At 55.7% G+C, this 23791-nt stretch overlaps 2 protein-coding genes across 2 annotated transcripts; both read right to left on the bottom strand.

Moving 5' to 3' along the window:
• Positions 1–1047: 1047 nt before the first annotated feature.
• Positions 1048–5392, bottom strand: LOC101912613 (keratin, type II cytoskeletal 3-like). The gene is made up of 9 exons (XM_005233102.2): positions 4760–5392; positions 3875–4089; positions 3609–3669; positions 3270–3365; positions 2979–3143; positions 2377–2502; positions 1942–2162; positions 1488–1522; positions 1048–1388 (listed from the first exon to the last, which is right to left on the bottom strand). Exons 1-9 carry the CDS (start codon positions 5390–5392, stop codon positions 1048–1050), a joined length of 1893 nt encoding a protein of 630 aa, XP_005233159.2.
• A 4612-nt stretch (positions 5393–10004) lies between these two features.
• LOC101918268 (keratin, type II cytoskeletal 4) lies at positions 10005–15001 on the bottom strand. The gene is made up of 9 exons (XM_005233136.3): positions 14403–15001; positions 13582–13799; positions 12566–12626; positions 12264–12359; positions 11992–12156; positions 11639–11764; positions 11221–11441; positions 10953–10987; positions 10005–10848 (listed from the first exon to the last, which is right to left on the bottom strand). The coding sequence occupies exons 1-9, from the start codon at positions 14934–14936 to the stop codon at positions 10565–10567; spliced, it is 1740 nt and encodes a 579-aa protein (XP_005233193.2). The 5' UTR covers positions 14937–15001; the 3' UTR covers positions 10005–10564.
• Positions 15002–23791: the final 8790 nt, after the last annotated feature.

Below are 23791 nucleotides of genomic sequence, written 5' to 3'. Positions count from 1 at the left end.
TCAACTGTGTCGGTTGGTATAATGCTGAGGCATGAATTCCAGGACAGTGCTCCTGCCCCAGCCAATTTACTGCACATGGTGCGAACTGATCATCCAGAACGTCACCATTCCTGGTACGGGCTTGTGTCTTCAGGCACTACAATGACTGATGAGAGTCGAGAGGCATCACCCGTGCTTGGGTACTTGCCTGGCTCCACTCACACACCCACTCGGTTCCCTCAAAGCACAGTCACGCACCTTGAACCGGAGAACAACCCACCCCTTCCCACCAGGCTGCTTCCCCAACGGCACATCCCACCTTGCCTGGAAGAGCCGTCCAAAGCAATGACACCAAGACATCATGAATGTTCTCTGCAATTTATTGAGAATGGCAACATCCCAAGGAAGTAGGGCATACCACAAACAGAAGAGGAAGGGCGGTGGGGACGGTACATCTTGTTCCATGTCACAGGGGCCTGGCACTGAAGAGCAAGCTTTGTTCTCCTTAGAAAAAGTCCACGTGTGCCTGAGGTCTTGTCAGGTGTCATGGAGAGCAAGGACAAGCTGTGCCAGGGCACCGGTCCCGCTTGCTCCGCACCTACCCGGGCCCCAAAGGCTGGTGAATGGAAGCAGCAGGATGTACCGCATGCAGAAGCACCCCAGGGCCATGGCCATCGAGGAAGGAACGTGAGGACAGTGGAAGAAAGAGGAGTTTTATACACAATTGCCACGAGGCGGCCAGAAATGTACAACACAGCCAGAAAAGCAGAGCGTTCCCCTCCCGTAACTCAGCGCTCCGTGCTGGGTGCCCGCAGGCGAGGCTTTCCTTTGCTGCGAAGATGGTTATTTCATCACTGGGCTGGGGACTAACGAGCAGCGCGCCAGGGCTGCTGACGAGGCATGGCATCGCCACGCGACTCCCGGGATGGGACCGAGCTGGTGCGTGGTGGGCCATGAGGGAGACAGTTCGTTTCATTGCAGGACACCGGAGCTGGATGTACGGAGGCTGGGCTGCTGCCGGGAGAAGGTAGGAGATGCTTCTTTCCTTTTGCGAGGTGGCTTTGGGGCTCAGAACCTCACGCCTGATGATTTGACGGAGGTGGTCGTGACACATCTCCGTATGGAGGACGATCCCCCACCGGAGCTGAAGTTGCCACCTCCGGAGCCGCACATCCTTCCACTCCCAGAAGAGAAGCCACCGCTGTGCATTCCTCCTCCCATGCCACAGCTGCCGCCCATGCTTCCTCCTCCAAAGCTGCCTCCCATTCCTCCGCTCATGCCGCTGCCGCCGCCAAATCCTCCTCCCATGCCGCTGCCGCCGCCGAAGCCTCCTCCCATGCCGCTGCCGCCGCCAAAGCCTCCTCCCATGCCTCCTCTGCCACCAGAGATGGTGGTCCTGCCTACCACAGCTGGAGGAGAAGCACAGGTTACATACCCGGAGTGCACCGGCATCCCGCATCTCCAGAAACACATGGTTTCTGCCCAAGGAGAGAAATGCCGATACTTACAGACATTGACGTTGGACATGCCATCGTTGCACAGCCTGCAGAGGGAAATTGGTAGATTTTAATCACCCAGCAAAAGAGACATTGTAAAAACTGCAAACTGTATTTTCATCATCAAACTCTTTTCCTGTTTCATCCTTATGAGCAACTTAATTATCATTAAAATATTTAAGGAGGGAAGGCATTGGCAATTTCTCTTTAGATTAACATTCTTCCATATTTGAGTTCATTAAAAAAATCACACCTAGCAGTAATTAAATGGCAGCTACACCACCTGTAGTGTACAGGTTATGCCAATTATCAGTCCTGGCCATCCACAATGTCACCCAGAGTGCCAATTGCCATATCCACCCATTTTAACCAAATAGCCGGTTTGCAATTACACTGCTATCATTAAAACTGAAGGCATCCAGCATTGATCATAACATCCCTCTCAAACCCAAAGTCAAGTGTTTACCTGTTCTCCTCCCCCTCCAGCAGCTTCCTGTACATGGCAATCTCAACGTCCAGCGCAATCTTGATGTTCAGCAGCTCCTGGTACTCCTTCAGCAAGCGAGCCAGCTCCTCCTTGTCTTTCTGCAGGGCACTTTCCAGCTCCTCCAGTTTTATCCTGGCATCCTTCAGGGCCATCTCACCCCGCTCCTCTGCCTCAGCAATAGCTGCCTGCAGCTGCTGGTTCTGTGGAAGAAAAAAGGGCACTTCCTTCCTCAGGTCTCATTTTGTCACTTTGATCAGCCCTCAAACCCCAAGTGGAGTGAAGTCATGGGGAAAAGAGGAAACATCTCCATGAAGCTAATGGGGGGGTGGCTGAAGAAACCATTCCTGCCCCACACACGGTCATCTGTCACTCAACCCAATGCCAGCATCCCCCTAGATGCTTGCCAACCCCTACCTGCTTCTTCACGCTCTCAATCTCAGCCCGCAGCCTCTGGATATTCCTGGTCAGCTCCTGGATCTCTATCTTGGTGTTGCGGAGGCTGTCCCCATGCCGTCCAGCGGTGCTCTGCAGCTGTTCATACTGATGGCACCGAGAACAAAGCAAACCTTCAATGAAACGTTCCTGATGCCTAGATGAGATTTGTCAACAGTTTCATAGCTTATGTGCTGCTACAAGGAGCTGGCACGTTGGTCATGGATGCCCAGCTCAATGTAAAAGATGGTTTTGAGACTCAATTATTGGTTTTGATCTTTGAAATATGTCTTAGTGAGACTAAAAAGTAACCCCTGGCTTCTGAAAAGCTGCTTTGAGCAGGCGTTCTCTGGTTAAGGTCCCTTTTTGGCCACCTTTATTGAGAAGCTTGTACTGTGCACTGAAGTGATGTTCTAGACGCCTTGAAAACAGTGAGTCAGATCCCTCAAAAGCAACGCAATTCCTCTGGGGACTTCCTTGCACAAGCTCCAGCACCTTTAGCTTGAAGAGATGTCTCACATTGTCATAAATTATAGGTGAACACTAGCCATCACGCAGGGTGCCTTGATGGCTTCCCAACTCACCTGGCTCTGGTACCAAGCCTCAGCTTCAGCTCTGCTGCTCTGAGCAATCTGCTCATACTGACGCCGGACCTCCTCGATGATGCTGTCCAGGTCCAGATGGCGGTTGTTGTCCATGGACACCACCACAGACAGGTCCCGGCTGATTGTCTGCATCTGAGAGAGTTCCTACAACCAAGACAGTGCAGCCCAAGTGACCCTCAAGCCCAGATCTATGGGGGTACCCAGTCCAGCCTCAGTGTCTTTGGCCAACACATGCCTCGATACAGCTCCAGGGGAAGGGAGAGCTCGTACCTCCTCATAGATGGCCCTCAGGAAGTTGATTTCATCAGTCAGAGCTCCCACCTTCGCTTCCAACTCTACTTTAGTCATGTAGGCAGAGTCCACATCCTAAAGGAAAGAGGACAGAAAATCATTTCATTTGTAAATCCTTCAGGATCATGGAAATTACAATCGGTGCTGAGGGTAACAGCTGTGATGGTGTTACTCAATTATTCAAATCAAAAACAAGGGACTTGAAACTTCAGCCCACAGATCCTACAACGTCTACAATTTCCCATCCAAGAGGGATCCCCTGCAAGAGCAGATAAAGCCCCATATTCAAGCGATCACTTTATAGTGCCTGTGACTCACCTTCTTAAGCACCACAAACTCGTTCTCAGCAGTTGTGCGCCTGTTGATCTCTTCCTCATACCTATGGAGAGTGAAAATACAAGCTGAGCTTCCTGAATTTTCCTGCCTAAGGCCACGCTAAACAAACAAACAGGAAAAAAAAAGAACTCAAAATATTTAGACTGAAAAAACTATGTCCACAATTGCCATAAAGAGCATGCATGTGAAGAAGAATGACTACCGAGCTGCTGGACTGGCTTCCTGGTTTAGTCTGTCACCACACTTACTTGTTTTTGTAATCCTCGACGTATTGCTGCATGTTCTGCAGCTCTGACTCCAGCTGGCCCCTCTGCGCCAAGATTGAGTCCAGCTGCCTCCTTAAGTTCTGGATGTAGTTTTCAAAGATGACATCCAGGTTCTTCCTTGGCCCCGAAGGCCCTTGCTGCTGGAGGAGCTCCCACTTGGTGGAGAGGACCTTGTTCTGCTGCTCCAGGAAGCGGACCTGAAAGCCAACACATGGAGTATTGACCATCATACCGGGAACAGCAGCAGAAGCCAGAGCTGCTCTTTCATCACGTAAAAAAGATTCTCCTTTGTACAATCACAAGACACCTGGTTTACTTTTATTTTTTTAAATTTCTGTTGTTGCCTGAAACTCAAGATTGGGAAAAGATGCAAATTTCTAAGCCATATTCAAGTCAAAGGAGCTTTTCAGCGTAGCACCGGCTCCGAGTACATTCCCATCGCAGGTAGTGTAGAAATCTTAGATCTCTAGTCTAGACGTAAAAGCCCGGATATTTGAAAAGGAGAAGAAATGATTATATTACTGAATTCTTAAATGGAAGGGTATTTGGAAAGAGAATGGTTCAGGAGGGGAAATTTGTGCCTGAAACCTGCCTGAAACCTGCCTCCTGATGTTTGGAGGCACTGAGCCTCCTTGCGAGAATCACCGATGAGTTGAGCCTGGTGCAACTGGCTGGATTAAAGCCCTGAAGACACAGCTTTGATCTCATATGGAAGAGATTCTCATCTCTTCCCTAGCAGCTCTTAATAAAGAGACTCGGCTGAAGCGTCTCAGCCCGCTGGAATTCAGCTGAAAAAGGACATTTCTGCAGAACTTGAAAGTTCTTCCCAGTTTTGACCCTTAATTAGACACAATCCCACCCTCTCACCTTATCAATGAAAGAGGCAAATTGATTGTTAAGAGTCTTGATCTGTTCCTTCTCCTGGTTTTTGACTTGCTGGATCTGGGGATCAATCTCAACATGGACCGGCTGTAGGAGGGTTGAGTCAACCTGCACTGGCTGGATTCCAGGGCCACCTCTACCGGGGCCACCAAAGCCTGGCATGCCAAAGCCTGGGCCACCAAAGCCACCCATTCCTCCACCACCCATTCCTCCACCACCCATTCCTCCACCATAACCACCCATTCCTCCAGCAAAGCCGCCCATTCCACCACCACCCATTCCTCCAAAGCCACCCATTCCTCCTCCACCCATTCCTCCACCAAAGCTTCCTAGTCCTCCTCCGTAGCCTCCACCGAAGCCACCCATCCTGCCTCCATATCCACCACCATAGCATCCACCCATGGAAATCCTTCCGCTGCCACCTATGCTATGGAGGCTCTTGCTGCTAAACCCTCCACAGCGTCCACCACCTCCAAATCCCCTGGACATAGAGAACGAGCTGTAGCTGCTCCTGCTCCTGCCGCCACCACCTCCGAAGCCACCACCGATGGCAGAGCAAGAGCTGTAGCCCCTTCTGCTCCCGCCTCCAAAGCTCCTGCAGACAGACTGCCGAGACATGGCTGATTCTTCCAAGCTGAGTCACAAATTGAGAAGATGAGAAAGGCTGGTGGAGTTGTGCTGCAAGGAGGTGCGTGCAAAGAGAAGGGAAGTCAGTCCCTCTGGCGGGAGGGCAGCAGAGACTCTCTTTTATCTGTTTCTGGAGGTGGGCTGGGTTTGCATGGGCGTGAAGGAGGAGACAGTTACTGTCTTCATCAGCGTGGTGTGGTTTACAGATTTTCATCTTCAATTTGCCAAACATTGACCCTACCCAGAAACACACCCTAGAATGCAGGAGAAAATTAAAAAAGATTCAACTGTGTCCACCAAATGGTAGCACTGGGTGACTAAGAAGTCTTAGGCGGTTGTGGTATAGTAACACTCTCCCTAGGACACACTATAGTCTTTTATTTTTTTCCACCTTTCATCCATTGTGGTTGTTTCCCTGCTTATGTTTATCTTTATTTTGATCTTTCACTCCAAAGCCCCATGGCAGGCAAGCGCTGCCGTTCATGCCAAATTGTAGCATGGCTTTCACAATTCCCAAAACACACCTATGTTACACCCTTAGTCTTCTTTTTACATGGAAAATCGCCTTTGGCTTTGAGAAGTAGTTTCTCAATCCAGAGCCAGTGCTCAGCAAATTGCATTTTGATGAGGCTCTCCGGCTTTTCGATAAATAAAAGCTTACCAGAAAGGAGGCACCAGAGCAATGGTTGGCCCTGGAAATTCATTCATTGTTGGACCAAACTCTCGCTGCAAGTGACTCCTGGGCTCTTCGTGCCTATAGTCTCAGCACGGGTGAAGAAATGCCACAAATATCATAGACGGGAAATCCCTTCAGGATGTTCTGACGGCTTCAGGACCATGAGAAGAGCCAGAGAAGGCATCGGCAACCCGGCTGCTCCGGTGGGAAGTGTGGCCAGGCGGACGGAGGGCTCTGAGAACAGGCAGAGAGCAGGAGGCATGCAAAATCACACTGCCCACATCATAAATCCTGTAACTACTCAAAGGCAATTAGCCAGGCAGAGGATGCTGGAGAGCTCAGCTCGTTTGTAGAGACACATAGAAATGAGGAGAACAGAGGGCACAATAACTTTCACTTGAGGAAATGCATGTTTTTCAGCTGCCTGCCTTAGTTCACTATTTATACGCAAATATTTTTTTTGGCAGACACAGACACTTGTGAGCGGTGCTGAGCCCTCCTTCGGGAGGGCAGGTGGATCCCTGTCCAAGCTCCTTTGGAAGTGGGCACCAGGCTCTGGGAAGGCAGAAGCTGGTGGGAACACTCCGGTTTGATGCCACGCTGCGAAGGGATTAGCTGATGCATGAGACTTGCAATATAAGACTATGACCCATCATACATTCATCCTTTTGTCTTGCAGAAGCCTGCTTATCAAATTACTGAGTCTTTTTTTTTTTTTTTAGAAAGTCCTTTTTTTTTATTAGTTTTCAGCTTTTTTGAGCCACCTGAGATATTTTGAAGTTCTAAAATCTTTATGACTACTGAGGCAGCCAGCTGTGCTGGTGGCTTTCTAGCAAGGTTCTCAGAAGTTCCCACAGGACACAGGCAATTAAGTGCTTCTTGAAAATCCACACTAGCAACTCTTGGTGTCTTTAGATGTTTAAATACCTCTAAAAATATCGCACAGACACCTATTTCCAAAAAGTCCCTAAGGACCTGGACCAGGTCACGACATGCAGCCAAACTGGCATTTCCACTGAAAAACACGACTGTCCCGGCACAGCCTGCTCATCCCACCTCCCTTCCCAGCACCCGCCTGGATTCCTGAGCATGTGGGGCAGAGGATCAAGGGATAGATAGGGCTAAAAAAGGTATAGAATAAAAACAAGTCACTTTGAGACCAAAAGGGTGGGGAGGACGGGGGTTGTGGTGGTTGTGCAGCACAGTTTATAGACAAATAAATAAATAGACAATAAATATGCGGGTTGAGGAGGTCCTGTATGGCTTGCTGGTCTTCAGCCAGACTTTGTCTCCTAAACACCTGCCCAGCTTGGGAGGTTCTGCAGCGCAACCTCAAACACCACAGCAGCCGTGAGCCAACAGCCTTGACAAACCCCTGATCCCTCTTGGGGCCGAGGCAGAGCCGGCGCTCAGCAGCCCCGTCCGTCTCGAGGAGAGGCAAAGCGCCAGCAAGACCTGGCAGTGCCGCCTCCGTGGACCGGGCTGAGAACAGGCTCTGCTCCTGGTTCATCAGCCAAGCACATCCCACCGCTGCCTGCCACGCCGCCAGGTTCAGCAGCGTGCCATGGGCTTACGGCTGCTATAGATACAATCACACAGATGCACACGCATCTAACGATGCCTTCCCTCACATTGCCACACATGCGGTTACATTTTTCGGGGGGGGGGGGGGGGGGGGGGGGGGGGAGGGGTGTTTTTTAATTTTTCTGTGGGCGGGACAGCATGATCGGAACGTTTTCCCATTCCCAGCCGTGCTGGGAGGAGATGCGTTAAGTCAGCACAAGGCTCCGAGTCCCCGGCGCCCGTGTTTAGATAACGTTGAGTCACGGCCACATCGCCAGCCAAGTTTGGGAAATCGAACTGGGATTTGGGTATCAACATCGTCAGCCGGTTCAAACGCAAGAGGCAGCTTTAGACCACGGGGATCTCAAACAACATCATTATACCCGGAGCCCTAGTGAAGGAAAACAACCTCTAAAGTCCCTTCCAACCCAAACGATCCAAGGAATCCATGAAAATAAACAGGCAGGAATGTAGGAATAGAAGCCTTGGCTCATTTCAGCAGCAGCACCGTCAGCCACATGCACTGGCCTTAGGAAAAGTCTTCAGCCACAGAAAGGGAGAATTCTGGGGGGAAAAAAGCAAAGCAAAGCATTTAATTCCCACACCTCCCATAAAATGCTTGACATCTAAGTGTCTTCACTGTGCACTTTGAAAATGGGGGGAAATCGTGACAAAATCAAACCAAACTTATTTCTGACCATGCAAAATGTTTTTACTCCTCCAATAAGAGGCAGAAGTTGTGTCACGTCTTGGTCCAGCCCAGCAGAATTTTCCCCTCCTTGCTGCAGCAATCCTAGGGACAAAAGGCGAGGGCTTTTTGGTGTCTGTTTGTTTTAACAACAGCCTTAGCACTCATCTAGAAACCTTTTGTCTCTCCATCATGCTGCCCTGATGGCAAGAGTCATTTGCTGGAGGCAAGTTTACACAGAGGCAGCTAAATCGGGGTGACTCTGAGGGAAGCAGATGTCTTTTCATTCAACGCCATCTCAGGTCCCTTTACGACTCACTAGAATATTTAACTGTTGCCCAAACCATCTCCCCATCCAAGTAGTTACATGCCTTTGCTGGCAGCATTGTGACATTCCGCAGTCACCGGTACATTTATGTCTCGAGCATTTACAACTGGGAAGAGAGCATGGGATAAATGAAATGAGTCATCTGGATCGCAGAGCGAGTCTGCGGTTGACCAGGGATGTGACTCAAGGTCTCCTGAGCAAGAGGTCAAACCACGCCAGGAGTTTTTGGCTCTAAATTTACAGGTCATCAAAAATATTCTGCTTTTGTGGAGAGGCAGAGCTTGACAGGGGGTTGGGATCTTACTCTTCCCATGGTCTCAGGTGCCTTTTGGAGATGCCTTAAAAGCAGCCCATGGATCCCTGGCCAGTCCAGACACAGTGAAAGCTGCAGGGCTGGCTCCAGCATCAGGGATGCTGAGGCATTAGCTCTGATTTAGCTCAGAGGGGTGATGATCACCCCTCCCTTTTCCACACCATTCCTTAGAGGATGCTCCAGCACCACTTAGGGCTGTGCAATGTCTTAGCCATGACAGCACCAGCTGTGGGCACCACAGTGTCGGGACCACCTTGGAGGACAGGGAAGCCAGCAGTGTGCTGGAGGCAGGGGTCAGTCAGAAGCAGGCTAGCTAGGGAATATCCTGGGCTGGCCAGCACGATCAGAGAAATGGCTTAGGAATAGAAAGGAGAAGGGAACGGTCCCCCGAGTCCACCAGTCTGCTCTGCTCTAACGTGGCTAATTGCCCCTGTTACCCCAGGAGACCCAGCAGAAGGACAGAGAAGAACACCCAGGTTCAACCCAGCCACCTCTTTCTCTCCTGCCACACTGCCAGGAACAGGCTCGTTCCCAGCGATGTCATTCAAGAAAACATGAGTGTTTCACAGACTGAGCTGGATCGGACTGTCACACCGAGCCTGGACCAGCGATTTTGCCACCCCAACCACCTCACCCCTGCAGGACCTCCTTCACCTCCTGCCAAACCATCCGTGTGTTTGGAGAGGGGTGCGAAAGATGGGAGAGCGGGCTACACGTTCGCCTTGGCTGCTTCAAAGGGCAAGGAAAGTCAGGTCACACTTTCAGATCTCAGCAAAAGAGAGGTCTTGTTGCAACACGAAACTCTTTGGTCAAAGGAAAAAAAACCACACCAGCTTACTGCCTGTAGTGTTTATTGGGGTACACCACATGCCAAGGGAGAAAGGCTTAAGCAAACAAGCACAATTGTTCCCATGATCACAATGAAAAGGTAAAACCTGAACAAAACTAAACATTTCACAGCAGTTTCTAAAGAAGGCAGGTGAAACTACTGGTATCTTGCTTAGAAAAAAAAAAAAAACTCAAACTGCAGCGGGGTGAGAAACGTCTTCAGCTGGGACTAGTCACCATTAGGAAATTCTTGTTTTGGAGTTCGAGCCCTGGCTGATGAGCAGGACCGATTAAAATTGCACCACGTCTGGTTCCAGCACAAGATCTTGAGAGAAGTCGAGCCTTTCCGTGGACTCCACGGGATGCCAGTTCCCTGAGCAGCACACGGACCAGTCCCCTCTGCCCATAGGTAGGACGCCACTCACATGGACCGTGTTGCTTTACAGCCTTATCCCAGCTGCGTCCGGGGGCCCCCAGCAATGGGGCTGGTCCTGCTCCCACCTCAGCACCCTGCTAACCAGCAGCCTCGCAGTGTCTCTGGGGAGCGAGTGGTCCTCAAGCACTGTTGAGAACCTCAGTCAGTGGCTGGTGAGCAGAGCCCTGGTTTGCTTGTCCACGCAGTTCCTGAAGGATGGCGGTGGTTTAAAATGAAATGGGTGGCCATCACGTTGGCAGTGAAGTGGGGACAGGGCGACAGGGGGATGGCAATCATGAAATTTGCTTTCTTTCTCCTTTGGGTGTGGGGTTGGGGGAAATAGCTTGCTCTCCTAGACCCTCCGGCTGGCAGATGTAGAGCTGGTAGTCTTCTTCAGGGTGGTGCCAGACCCCACCACCACTGAGTTAGACCCTCCTGCCCCTCCGGAGCTGAATCCTCCCCCCACACCAAATCCTACCCCGGAGCCCAGTCCACCACCTCCCAGGCTGTAGCAGAACCCAGCACTGTTACAACTGCCTCTCCCACTTCCAGCACCGACTCCGATTCCTCCTCCTCCCAGGCACAGTCCACTGCCGTATCCACCTCCCACGGAGCTGCTGCCACCTCCCACCACACCTGCAGAGAGGAACAGAAGGCAGCACAAGGTCACCTCTGATGTCACCATGAAGTTTTGGATCACCCATCCCAGCCCGCCATGCTCCTGCAGGAACGCTACTTACAGATGCTCACGGTGCTCTGGCACTCTCCAGACATCCTGCAAGGAGAAGAGACACAGCGTCAGCTCCAGCCAGAGCATCTGGACTCATCCAGCTCCATGAAGCCAGGTTTGGTCCATCAGACCATGGGCATAAATAGCAGCAGCTATAGGACAGCAGCCCATGGCTAACGGCAGCACCATGCGTACTTTAACAGAGGAGGTATGATGGGCCACGTTCTTCCCGTTGGTTTAGCGGGATGCAAGGAATCTCTTGCTGCATCCCCACCCACCTGCTCTCCTCGCCCTCCAGCAGCTTCCTGTAGGTCGCGATCTCGACGTCCAGGGCCAGCTTGACGTTCATCAGCTCCTGGTACTCGCGCAGCTGCCGGGCCATGTCCTGCTTCGCCTTCTGCAGGGCTGTCTCCAGCTCAGTCAGTTTGTCCCTGGCATCCTTGAGGGCCACCTCCCCGCGCTGCTCAGCATCGGCGATAGAGGTCTGCAGAGTCTCACACTGGAGGGCAAGACACAGATACGATGAGTGAGGCAGGGGCAGCCGTTCGGAGATGGAGCCGTGGTCCCAGGTCACTTGGGCTCAGCCGTTCACCAGCACAGGGTCCCTCCCGCCCACCGTGACTCTTGCCAGTCTGTTTGCTTTCAGGGAGGCTCTGAAGGGGGTTACCAAGAGCTCACAAAACATGCAACCCCCACCTGTTTCTTCACACTCTCGATCTCAGCCCGTATCCTCTGGATCATGCGGTTGAGCTCAGAGATCTCAATCTTTGTGTCCTTAAGGCTGTCCCCATGCTTGCCCGCAGTAGCCTGCAGCTCTTCATACTGGTAGGCGGAAGGGAAGGGAGCATGTTAGGTCCACTACGAGTGGCTCCTCAGAACAGCTCTCCATGCCACCCCACACAAGCCGAGGGGAACATGTGCACAGTAGCTCCAGCCCAGCTAGATCAGCAGCAGTGATATCCCAGGTCTCAGCACAGTCTGAGCTACCACCAGTAGCTCTTCCACCCGCTCAGATGTCGGTGTTCATGAGCACCGTGTGGCACGCTCACCTTGCAGCGGTACCAGGACTCAGCCTCCAGTCGGCTCCGGTTGGCAATCTCCTCGTACTGGGCTTTGACCTCTGCGATGATGCTGTCCAGGTCCAGGTTTCGGTTATTGTCCATGGAGAGAACCACGGAGGTGTCGGAAACAGTCTTCTGCATCTCAGACAGCTCCTGCAGTTCCGACCAGACCTGGCTTTAGCCCTGCCATAATTTCCTCACAGCATCACAACCCTTCTCCATCCCAGCATCCCCCCACAGCAAGCAGCTGGACCACTTACCACGTCATAAAGATACTTCAAGAAGTTAATCTCATCTGCCAGAGAATCTAATTTTGCCTGGAGGTCCACCTTGGTCAGGTAGGCTGTATCCACATCCTGCGGCAGAAATGGGAAGTGAAAACCCGACGCACACCATTCCATTTCACCCTGAGCCCTTTGGTGCCCCTTCTCCCCACGGCACATACATCTCAGGGTCCTGGTTGATGTCTGGTGCTAACGAACCGGTGCTGATGGAAGCAAGAGCTCCTCTGAACCAGGATGTGTCTTGGTGTTACAAAAAAAAACCCAACCAAGGACTTTACCTTTTTCAGGAGCACAAAGTCGTTCTCCGCAGCTGTCCTCTTGTTTATTTCCTCTTCGTACCTGTTGATTATAACGAGGGAGATTGAATCTCCACTTGTTTTGGCTCTGGCTGCTGCTGGCAACGAGGTGGTGTTGGCCTCAGACTAACGAATGCAGCAGAAACAGACCTGCCATGGGCGAGATTTATGGACAAGCAACAGCCCTTTGCCTCTCCGAACGAGCCCTGGCTCATGCCACCTCCGTTGCCTGGCAAAGGAGAATCCTGTCCCTGCCTAAACTGAGTCCTGGTGGCTGTGACCACTCCAACCCCTTCTACAAGACCCAAGGACCTTCAGGTCCTCAACACGGGCCATCCCCGGCTGCTCACTGAGGCAGGAGCTGCTGCAGAAGGCTGTGGTGGTGGTGATCTCCAACACAAAGTCAAACTTCAACCTGCAGCCTCAGTAGAGGAAGGGATCCTCCTGATAAGTCCCAAACTTGCTTTCCCACCATTTTTTGGTAACTCCTTCAGTGGAAGCATTTCTCCAGGCTTTGTTCGTCCTTTTCCAACTGAACAAATCAATAAATAGGAGCAGGAAAGGACTTTTTTTTTTTTTTTCCCCCACTTCACATCATCCTTCCAAAGAAAGCTCTGAGCTTCAAATCACGAAGGATATTATGGGAAGGAATCCGTGAGGAAATCCATGAGGAAATTACAGTAGGATTTAGCAACTAATATAATTAGTTCATTAAATCATAATGCCATGGATTTTTAAGTGAGAAAGACAGACAGTAGAGGATCCTGCTTTAGAGAGAAGGATAGCTGAGGCAACAGTGCATACGGAGAAATACCTTGAAAAATCACAAAACCCAGTTGATGAAAACTCCCCCAAAATCTTTTACATTTTCTAATCATTGAAACCAGTGAAATATTGCCAGTTCTCATGATTCTTTCAGTATTATGACTGTTCAAAGTTTTATCTCTATCTTTTCACCACCAGACAGCCCAACCATGACTACACCCGGAGCAACATACTTGGTCTTGAAGTCTTCCACCATGTCCTGGAAGCTCTTCAGCTCTGACTGCAGCTGCTGCTTCTCGCTGGAGAGGGAGTCGAGCTGCTTCCTCAGCCCACTGATGTAGGTTTCAAACACAGCGTCGAGGTTCCTGCCCCCCGCCCCCGGGCCACGCTGCTCCTGCAGGAGCTTCCACTTGGTCTCCAGGATTCGGTTCTGCTGCTCTAGGAACCGGACCTAAATGATCGCAGGGATGAGTAGAAAAAGAGTCAGACTGTTCCCAAAAGCATATTTTCTTTTTTTTTTAATTGACATTTTCCATATTTTTTTCCCATTTAATGAGTTTAACCTTCCTGCCTGTTCTCATCTCCAGTGAGCAATAACTTCAGGGTCCCACTGGGCAGGTGGGGCCACAGCTTTAGGATGGGTGGGCAAAGGTGGGTCCCCTTCCCTCTCCAATCTCACAACCTCTAAACAAGAGAAACATGGTGAACTTCACAGCTTGGGCATCTTTTCTTTAAAAATGAGCCAAAACAGTCAAAGTCCTTAAAGTTCATGGAGGGACAGAGCCCACCAGCAGAGACCACCCTGAGGATGCCCCGCACGTAGTGCGCGGTCCTACAGCTTAGCATCAGCATCGTGGTCTTAAGAACCAAGGATCCTGCTCCTGGGTTTCTCCATAACCCTGGGAAAGGCATTTCTCCAGTCACCACGCTCTGTCTTCGGGGGTTCTTTGGGGTGGTCTGGGCTCCCTGGGTGTTGCTGGGTGGGGATCTCCCAGCGTGAGCTGTGGTGAGCTCAGACCTGCACCCCCCAGCCCTGGCCTGAAGCCACTCTCACCTTGTCAATGAAGGACGCAAATTTGTTGTTGAGCTGCTTTATCTCCTCCCGCTCTTGCGTTCGCACCTTCTGGATCTCAGGGTCAATTTCAAGGTTGAGTGGGGCCAGCAGGCTCTGGTTGATGGTCACCTCCCTGATGCCACCCGGGGGGCAAGGGGGAAAGCCTTGACCTCCAAAGCCACCATCAAATCCTCCACCAAAGCCACCAAAACCACCACCAAAGACTCCACCAAAGCCACCTCCAGTCCCACCACCATAGCAGCCACCAAACCCTGCCCCAGCACCGTAGCCAAAGCCTCCTTGGCCACCAGCCCCAAACCCTCTGCAGACACCACTGCCTCCACCGAACCCTCCCAGGGAGATACTCCTACTCCCTCCCAAGCCATAGAGGCTCCTGCTGCCGAAGCCACCAGCGCTACCAGGTCCCCTGCATCCTCCGCGGGACACAGAGCTGAACGAGACCTTGTTCCTCCCCCCGAAGCAAGCGGAGCTGGAGCTGAATCCCTTGCCAAGACCACAAGACTGGCGAGACATGGTGACCGGTCCCCAGCAGTCAACCCGTGAAGAGAGAGGAGCCGAGCAGTGCGGTGCGCAGGGGGAGGATGGGATACGGGAGGAGGTGAGTGCCGTGGCTGAGTGCCCCTTTTTATGTGCTCAGGGAGTTGGCCGGGTGTCAGGGGAGTGGAGGTGTCTTTTTTTTCTTTTATTTCTTTTTTTTTTTTATTCTATTCATTGTTTTAGGGCTTGGAAAGATGCCCTCCCCTCTTTGCCACCACCATGACCTGCCTCAAAACACTCCCTCGAGAGCTAAGAAAAACAAAGTGATTGTTGGTGTTGGAAGCACAGCCCCAAATCAAATTCCCTTAGCGGCAGCTGTCAACCCATCATGGGCCTTCCTGAGCCTCTCGGGGCAGTGACAAAGCACCGCAAATTCCTTGACACATTACACCCTGGAGGGAGACCCTTGTCTTAGCTAAATCACTCATTTTGAGCCCGGTGGCAGGTGGTTGGTTCACTGAATTCCAACAAAAACGCGGTTTCCTAATCGCACCCTCAGCTGCACCCTGGTTCAACCTCCTGTGCAGAGCAGATTTGACTCGGGTTGTCCAAAACTGTTTCACAACCAGAGAGCATTAGTCCTTGGCAGGGTTTTAAAATTAGCTTTATGTCAACAAAGATGCCTTAGAAACACTTTTGAGGAGGTTTTTAAAGTCATTGTAGATCACTCGGGTGCATTGAGCCTGGAGGGGCAGGGAGGAGGGGACAGGACCTCAGTGGTTCTGTGCCGCACACCTTCCCCCATCCTCAGCAGGGTCGAGATGCCACCACCAGCCTGAGGAGCTCTGCCCCACGCTGGTCCCACCCCCCCTGCCCTGGGCTGGAAGCCTTCCAGGCACTGCCGGGATGTTTCCTGAGCATCCTGGCAGGGTCTCCAGCCACCAGCCCCCTCCACAGCACGTGGCACTTGGCAAAGCCACTCCTGCGCCGGCCCATCAGCAGACTTTAAAAAAACAAATACAACTTAATTGCTTAACCGCTTTTAATTTATATTTTAATGAGCAGAGGTGTCTGAAGATGCCTTCCAACAGAGGATCCCCATTTATCCCACCGTTAAAAAAAAAAAAAAGCCATAAAACTTCCCCCCAAACCACAAGCTGCCGCTGAAGCCATGACAATAAAATCCAACTCTATAATCATCCCTTTGACTGCAGACGCTCGTGGGAGAGGTTTGGGGAAGCAGTTTCAGCTCCGAACCCATTCACCCCCAGCTTTTTTATTCTGCAAACATGAAAATCTGGGCTCGGGTGCACGTCTGCAGGAGGGGGGGCACTTTTCCTCCCCAGCCGCATCGGGCATTCATTGAACTGCCGGATTTTCAGCCCGAGGGGATTTGCATTGCAGGGAACAGGGAAGCTCACGCTCCCCTTTGGCAACGAGCATCCTGCACGCCCTGGTCCCACTGGAAACCCCCTCTCGCCCCAGGCTCCAGGATGGCCGGTTTTCCAGCCGCCGGTGGGGACTTGGTCGGGGTGAGGAGGAAAGCGGCTTGAACTCGGCTCTGGCCAGGAAAGGAGGCGGCGGCTGCATCTCCCCAGCCTTGCGCAACTGGCAGATGGGCTGAGAAACCGAAGGAACCTGTTTGAGCCCAGGCGGAGAGCGTAGCTGCCGGGAGTTCCCAGGGTGGCTCCGCCACCAACTCCTGGCACGGCTGCTGGCTCGCTGCCGGCCGAGGCGCTTGCCCAAGCAGCCGGCTGTTGGGCCAGCAAAGCGCCCTGCTACACCCACGCAGTCCTGTCCCACCACAGTGGGGTGGGAAAACCTGTCCCACCACGCCGGGACACTGGGCCTCCCTCCCAAATCCATCCTGCATCCCAGGGCTGAGCATCTCAGATGCTCCAGCACTTGCTGGGTTGGTTGGCGCACCTGGAGTGAAGCACCGGTGGCAGCGGCGCTTCCTGAGGACCCAACGTTGGCCACCAGCAGCCACCCAGTGCCAGCACAGAGTGACCCAGCAGCAATAGCAAAGTCTCGGGATGAGCACCCCTGGGTGGGAAGAGCACTGGGGAGGTGACCTTCCTCCCAAAGCTGTGGGGTGGGGAACGGAGACAGAGCCCACGGACCAGCCCAGCCCCACTGCAATTGCCCGCGCCGCCTCTCCCGCCTCCCCCGCGGCCGACTGGGAGGAGACGGCAGATCCCAGCAGCTCCACTCTCCTCGCAAGAGCCATGACGGTAGCAGAGCTGACATAGCACGCCACAGAAATTAGATGTTTCCAAATGCAGAAGACGTGTGTCCTCCTCCTAAAGACCAGCTCGTAGCTCAGAAATCCAGATAAAACCTCAACATCAGGTTCCTGCCGGGCTTAAAGCTCCATTCCTGGGGACCTGGACACGCCACCGAGCAGGTCCAGGAGCTCGGCAGCTGCTGGTCCCCTGGCTCGGCAGCAAGTCCCACACACACCCACCCCACTGGGTCCCCTCTCCACGAGAACAGCGGGCAGACCCCAGACCCACATGTTCCCGAGAGCTTCACCAGGCCAGGCTTGAACGAGGTGCTGGGAAGAGAAAATAGGTTCTTCCCATGGAAGGATATAAATAACCTGCTTCTTTGCATGCTAACCCTTGCCCAGAGGCAAAACCTGATCCCAAGAGGTTCTGCAGCTCCACTAATGCAGACGGCTGCATTTCTTTAACGAGGCTCTGAGACTTCCTCGGGGCTCAGCAAGGCCATGGCAGGAGAGCTGGGCACAGGCGCATTCACCGGGGCACAACTGAGCATCTACAGCAGGTCCTCGCTGCGGTGGGGCGGCAGCTGCAGGGCAGGGACCCCCAGGCTGGGTTCCCACCAGGGCAGCGGCTTCATCTGCCATGGGTCACCCTTCATCTACTGGCGGGTACTGGTGCAGGGACATGAGGGTCTTGAGGCTCAACGGAGAAGCAGGCGCGCTCTGTGCACCTCAGAGGAGATGAATGATGGCAGGATGAGACCCCTTCCTGCACCAGGCACCATGCCCAGACAAAAACTGGGATTTATCCCACCAGGAGCTGAGGATGCTCAGCATCTCTTACTAGGATCATAGGGATGGCAACAGTGGGAGCAGCACATTCCCTTGGCTGCAACACCAGTTTATACTGGGAGTATTTCAGAGCCAGGGAAGCTCCCCAAAGCCATGGGTGGGCTCCGAAGCCCACAGCAGCAAGCGCAGCCCCTCAGCAGAGGGTGATGCTGGGTTCTCCGGTCTCACTGCTTGTTCTCCCCACAGGCCAGGTCTCACATGCAAAATAGAGGAAAGAAAGAGAGAAATTCAACCGGGGCAGGCGAGTGAGCCCACAGAGCTCTTTGATGGTGCATCAGTGGCTGCACCCACAAGCCAGCTCCTCTCCCAGCAAAGAGGGGTGGGAAGAAGGTGGGTGTCCCTGTTGGGGGGGCAAAAAAGGCTCTGGATGAGCCCGGGTGTCAAGCCCAGAGCTGGTTACTCGGGATACCCGTACCCACAGGTACCCCTGTGGGTGAGGGGACCACTAAAACGGGCTCAAAACACACGCAGCATCCAACTGCAGCACCCATAACATCAACGGGGGGTAAGCGGAGCCAAACCAGAGCCCAAATACACCCACTTTCACCCCAAAGCTGCCCCGGGACTGCGCTCCACTGAGAAAACCCCGCTTAGTCCCACAGCAAAGGAGCGAGAGACTCCCGGCTGCTCACCAGGCAATTACTGGCCTGGCAAATTGCAGGGCTGGGACGTGAGCTGGGAATCATAAAAGCAGAAATAACAAGGTGGGTCCCGAGAAAGATCAAAGCCATGCGTTGCAGAAGACGGGCGGCACCCCACTCCTGTCAGAGCTGTGATTGCAGAGAGCGAAGCGCCCCGGGCGCTTGCTCCGGAGCCTCCTCGCAATAAATGCTGCTGCTAACACGTAGCTCACAGGCAACCCCTTCTTCTGGGAATGGCAGCCCTCCGTGAGGGATACTAATAACTGCAATAATTCTTCTTCTTATGGTGATGCCACTGGCACCTCCATTGGGTGCCACCTCTCCTGCTGTCCCCTGCCATCCTGCATGGCGCGGGATGCTGCCAGGATGCCGGCTGAGCACCCTTCCCCACCCCAGGGGACCGCGAGTCCCAGCCCTGCCTCCCAGGCTCCACGGTGGGAAAAACAGAGCCAGGTCTCCCATGAAATGAAATTAGGGATCATCTCGGACATGGCCGGGAGGAGCATCCACTTGGACTCAAAGCGGGAAGCAGGGCAGCCCCCCACGGGACACACACCCCCCTCACCAGGAGATGAGGACCTGCTCTGAGGGGGACAGGGTGGGGGTTCTCCCAGGCAGGGGAAGGGTTGACCCGGGGGGTGAGGGAGGTCCCATGGCATCTCAGCAGCCCAAGCAAGGCCAGCGCATCCATCCTCCCGTACAGCCCCATCCCGTGGGAATAAAGACCCCCTGGACACCTATTTCCCCTTTTCTTCCCACGCTGGAGGAGCCCGGCCCCGGTGGGGTTTAGCCATCAGGATCCAGGGGGATCTGGGGCCCAACAGCCTCCCAGTGCAGAGGGCAAGTGGCTTTTCTGCAGCATTACCCCCTCCACTGGCTGCTGGGGTCACCCTGAGGATGAACTTGGGGGGGGGGGGAAGGCATCTGTGGGGTGGTGGAGGCAGGAACCCAGGGCACTGCACCCCATGGGATGTCCCTGTATCTGTCCATCCATCCGTCCACCCGTCCATCCATCCACCCATCCCATGCCTTGGGGTGACAACAGCAAAAGCAGAGCACCCTCTAAAGGGCAGAGATGCTCCCAGAAGCTGAACCATCCACCCCAACCCCCTAAAAACGAGTCCATCCCTCCCCACCATCCCACCTCGTCCCTGTTTCCCGCCCCCTCCCCGGACCAGCACCCAGGGGATGCCCCATGCCTGATCCCGGGCTGTTTTCCCAAAAAATAAAAATAAAAAAGCAACACCCTCCCCAAAACATGCTGGGTCTGGGGATGCTTCACCCCAGGAAGGGGGTGAACACTTCACCCCCATGAGGAGTCACGGGGGGGAAGAGGCCAAAAGGGCAGGAGGGGGCTTGGGGGGGGGGGGGGGGCTGGGGGCCAGGGGGGGTTGGGGGCTCCCGGGGGGAGGGCAGCACCCCGGGCAGGGCGCAGGGGTGTGCGTGTGAAAATGTGAGGAGCGAAGCTTTGGGTGGATCCTGCCCCCGACGCTAATTACAGGCATGAAACGCTGGTGCAAGCTGGGTCTTGCTGCTGCGCCCCGGCCGAGCCACGCCTGGGCTCCGGCGGCGCGGGGGGGCAGCCCCCGCTGTGGGGCAGGGACCCCCGAGACGCCCCTGCACACGGGCGAGGGTGGGCGCACGCCGCCTCAGCACCTGGATTTTGGGGGTCCCCTCCATGGGTGCTGTTTGTTCCCACCCCCCCTGCAGCATCACATCGCTGGCAAAGGGGACCCCAAAGCTGGGGGGGGGCACGGTGGGGGGGGTGGCGGGTGAAGAAGCCTGTTCTGGGGGGGATTGGGGTGGGGGAAGGCTCAGAGGGGCCTCCAGAGGCATAAAGGGGGGTTCAGGTCCCAATTCCAGCAGGAAAGTTGGGGGGGGCACAAAGCACCTGAGCTGGGGGCTCAGCTCCCTCCTCCACCACCGGGGTCCTGGCGCCAGGAGACCCCCACCTTGTCCCCTCCAGCGCCCACCACAAGCCCCTAACCCCCCCCCCCATGCGCTCAGGACCCCCAAACCCCATCACCCCCGCTTCCCCCACAGCCCAAGAGAAACCCAGGTGTCTTGGTCCCCCCACCCACTCCCCCCAGACCCTGGGACACCCCAAAAGGAGCAGGGACCCCCCCCTTCCCAGCCTGGGGGTACCTGAAAAACACGTGGGCAGCGCACGGGCACGTCGGTGGGGTGAGTCACGGCCCCGCCCCACCCGTGGGACGAGCTGCGTCAGGCCTCAGCCTGCCCCCATGTCCCCCCCCAGCCTGGGGTGCACCAGCCCCCTGGGATGGACCCCCGCCATGCTCTGTAGGGTTAAATCCTGCCAGCGGGGACCCATCTCCCCTGGGGGGTACCCCAGCTGCATCCCTGCCTCAGTTTCCCCACTCAGGGCATCACCTCCCCAGTCCTGGGACTTCTTCCGCAGGTGGTGGGTGACACACACCCCCCCAAGGACCGTCGGGGGCCCACAAAGCCACGGGGTGATGCCAGGGACCCTCGAGGTCATGTGTCGTCCCCCTCAGTGTCCCCAGTCCCAGCAGGGTGGGGTGACACTGAAACCCGGAGTAGCACCGCACCATGCCCAGACCCCCCCCAGACCCCCCCCAGCCTGTCCCAGTGCTGCCAGGGCCTGCCTGGTCCTGCCAGCCGGGACCCAGCTGTGCCAGCACCCATGGGTGCCCCATACCCGGGTTGTGGGGTGTGTGTCCCCGGGAAGGGGGTTATGCTTAGCAATGGTGCTGGAACCCAGACACGGTGATGTTTTGGCGGGGGGGGGGTCCCTTCCAGCCCCCCTCCCTGGTTCCAGTTGGCACCCTGTGCAGCACGAGGTTGCATCCTGGGGGTCCCACTGAGCTGCCACCCTTGGGGGGCTCAAGCTGTCCCGGGACGTTGGGTTGGCCAGCCCGCCCCGTGCCTCAGTTTTCCCTGCAAGGTCCCCACGACCCCCAACTCTGCCCAACGGGGGGGTCCATGGGCCCCCTCCGGACTCAGCCCACCGGCCACACCGGGGCTGTTCCCCTCCCACCTCAAGCCCCCGGGTGCATCCAGCCCCCCCAGATGCTCGGAGGGGGCCTGAAGCCGGGGGTGAGGGCTGGGCTGGGACCCCGCAGTCTCGGCTTACCCCCACCCACCCTCCCTGGGGACCAGGGGGGGGACCCCAAGCTCCTGCCCCGCCCCCCCCCCGGACCTGCAGCCGCCGCCACCCATCGCTGCTCCTCTGCCGCCCCCCAGCGTCCCCGTGAACCCCAAAACCATCGGGAGGGGGGGGCTGCTATAGGGGCTGAGGACGAAGCCCTGGGGGGTCCCCAACCCCTTCCTCCCTCCCAAGCACCCCAGTGACCCTCAAGCCGGCCCCCAGCCCCACAAAGGCAGGGTGTGCCCCAAGGGACCTGGTTACATCCCGGGGGGGGGCGGGGGCGGGGCACCCACCAAAGGCAACCCCAAGGCAGGGTCGGGGTGGTGTTGAAGTTGGGGGGGGAGCAGAAAAGGGGGTGCAGGGCGGTGGCCCCACTTTAATCCCATCCCCGGGCAGGGGGGAAGCCTGTGCACTGCGGCTGCTCCCACCCCCCCCTTTTTTTTTTTTTTTTTTTGGAGGGAGGGGCAGCTGTGTCAACCCCCACCCTAACCCCGGCACCAGCCCCACTGTGGCCCAAGGGCCCCCCCAGATGCTCGGGGCCCCCCCGGCCCGGGGGGTGTCGGGGGGCTGCTCGCGGGGAGCCTCCGGTGGCTGATCCTGCAGCCCCCCCCCTTTCACCGCACCAAAAACTGAGGGGGACCCCCCCCAAGCCCCTGGGGTGCAGACTGGTAGGGCTGGGGGCACCGTGCCCTGTAAGGAGGGAGAAGGGGGGGACAGGGGACACCCCCCAACCCCCGGAGCATGTTAATTAGCTGCAAGCGGTAATTGCAGCGGAGGCTGATGGTGCAAACGCCAGGTGTCACCTCCGGACCGGGAATGGGAGGCGGGAGGCTGCACCCCAACCCCTGCAGCACCCCAATACCCTGGGGACACCCCCCAGACCCATCTCAGAGCCCCCCCCCCCCCCCCCGCTAAGGGGTCACCGGAGGGGCCAGCGGTGCCGGGGGGATGCTGAGCCCACCACCACCATGGCACGGGCCCCCCAAAGCTGCCCGCAGCCCACCCCGAACCCCCAAATCCTCCCCCCGCCGCCCCGCCGTGGGAGCAGGATCGGTCCCAGCCCAGACGAGCCTGTGCCGCTAATTATTAACCAAAGGGCAAAGTCCCCGTCTGCATCCCGGCTCCGAGCCAGGGTCCCTGTCCCCTGCCCCCCCCGCGGGAACACCCCGGGGGTGGCTCCCAGCCGGGGCCCCCACCCCCCATGTCTCTGCCCCCAGCAGCTCCGATGGCCCTGGTCATGTCCCCCGTCACCTCCTGGGGGTCGGGGTGGAAAACCCCATTAAACACCCCCCTCCCCCTGTTCCCGGGGCTGGATGTCAAGGGGGGGGAGGGGGCTGGGTCCCCAAACTGGGCTGCTCCACTCCCTCCCTGCAACTCCAGACTGAGGGGACACAGGTGGGCACCCAGTGGGTGTCTCCTCCCCCCCGGGTGACCTGGGGCCGCTCTGGCCCCACTTTTGGCACAGCAGACCCCACAGGTGGGGCGATCCCACAGCTTTTTGGGGTGCAGAGGCAGCTGAAAATAAAAGGCTCCCACAGCTTTCCTGCTGGCAGCACCCCGGGGCTCAGCCCTCCGAGACACTGGAGAACCCCGTGGAGCTGAGCCTGGGGCAGCTCCTGGATCCCGGCGATGCAAGACAGACTTGAGGGGAGCCATCACTTGGATCCCAGCAGGAACCTTGGTCTGGGGGAAAACCCTGCAGGATTTGGATTTTGAACACCGCTGGCCGCAGCCTCGTTACAGCCAGCACTAATGAGGGCCGTAATTAACGCCCGTGTGGGCTGGTGCTGGGGAGCCACAACACATTGTGTGGCACGGGCTGCACTGGGATTTGCAGGCTGGGATGGATCCTGGCACCCCGGGAGGGGTCCTGGCACCCCAAGACAGAACCTGGCACTCAGGGACTGATCCTGGCACCCAAGAGACCCCAGGAGGGACCCTGGCAGTTTGGGATGGATCCTGGCACCCAGACAGACCCTAGCATCTCCAGACGGATCCTGGCACCCCGGGAGGGGTCCTAGCACCCCAAGACAGATCCTGG

This window comes from Falco peregrinus, chromosome 19 (genome assembly GCF_023634155.1).
Source record: "Falco peregrinus isolate bFalPer1 chromosome 19, bFalPer1.pri, whole genome shotgun sequence".
Lineage (NCBI taxonomy): Eukaryota > Metazoa > Chordata > Aves > Falconiformes > Falconidae > Falco > Falco peregrinus.
This window is presented reverse-complemented; position numbering and strand designations above follow the sequence as displayed.

What these genes read in the sequence shown, in the direction of transcription:
- LOC101918268 (XM_005233136.3), bottom strand. Translation starts at nt 14,936, where the DNA reads ATGTCTCGCCAGTCTTGTGGTCTTGGCAAGGGATTCAGCTCCAGCTCC. An exon ending in AGTCCTGGTACCGCTGCAAG is followed by an intron (nt 11,765 to 11,991) that starts GTGAGCGTGCCA and finishes TCCGCCTACCAG; the next exon opens with TATGAAGAGCTGCAGGCTAC. An exon ending in CTGGAGGGCGAGGAGAGCAG is followed by an intron (nt 10,988 to 11,220) that starts GTGGGTGGGGAT and finishes TTCTCCTTGCAG; the next exon opens with GATGTCTGGAGAGTGCCAGA.
- LOC101912613 (XM_005233102.2), bottom strand. Translation starts at nt 5,392, where the DNA reads ATGTCTCGGCAGTCTGTCTGCAGGAGCTTTGGAGGCGGGAGCAGAAGG. An exon ending in TTGAGAGCGTGAAGAAGCAG is followed by an intron (nt 2,163 to 2,376) that starts GTAGGGGTTGGC and finishes TTTCTTCCACAG; the next exon opens with AACCAGCAGCTGCAGGCAGC. An exon ending in CATGTCCAACGTCAATGTCT is followed by an intron (nt 1,389 to 1,487) that starts GTAAGTATCGGC and finishes CTTCTCCTCCAG; the next exon opens with CTGTGGTAGGCAGGACCACC.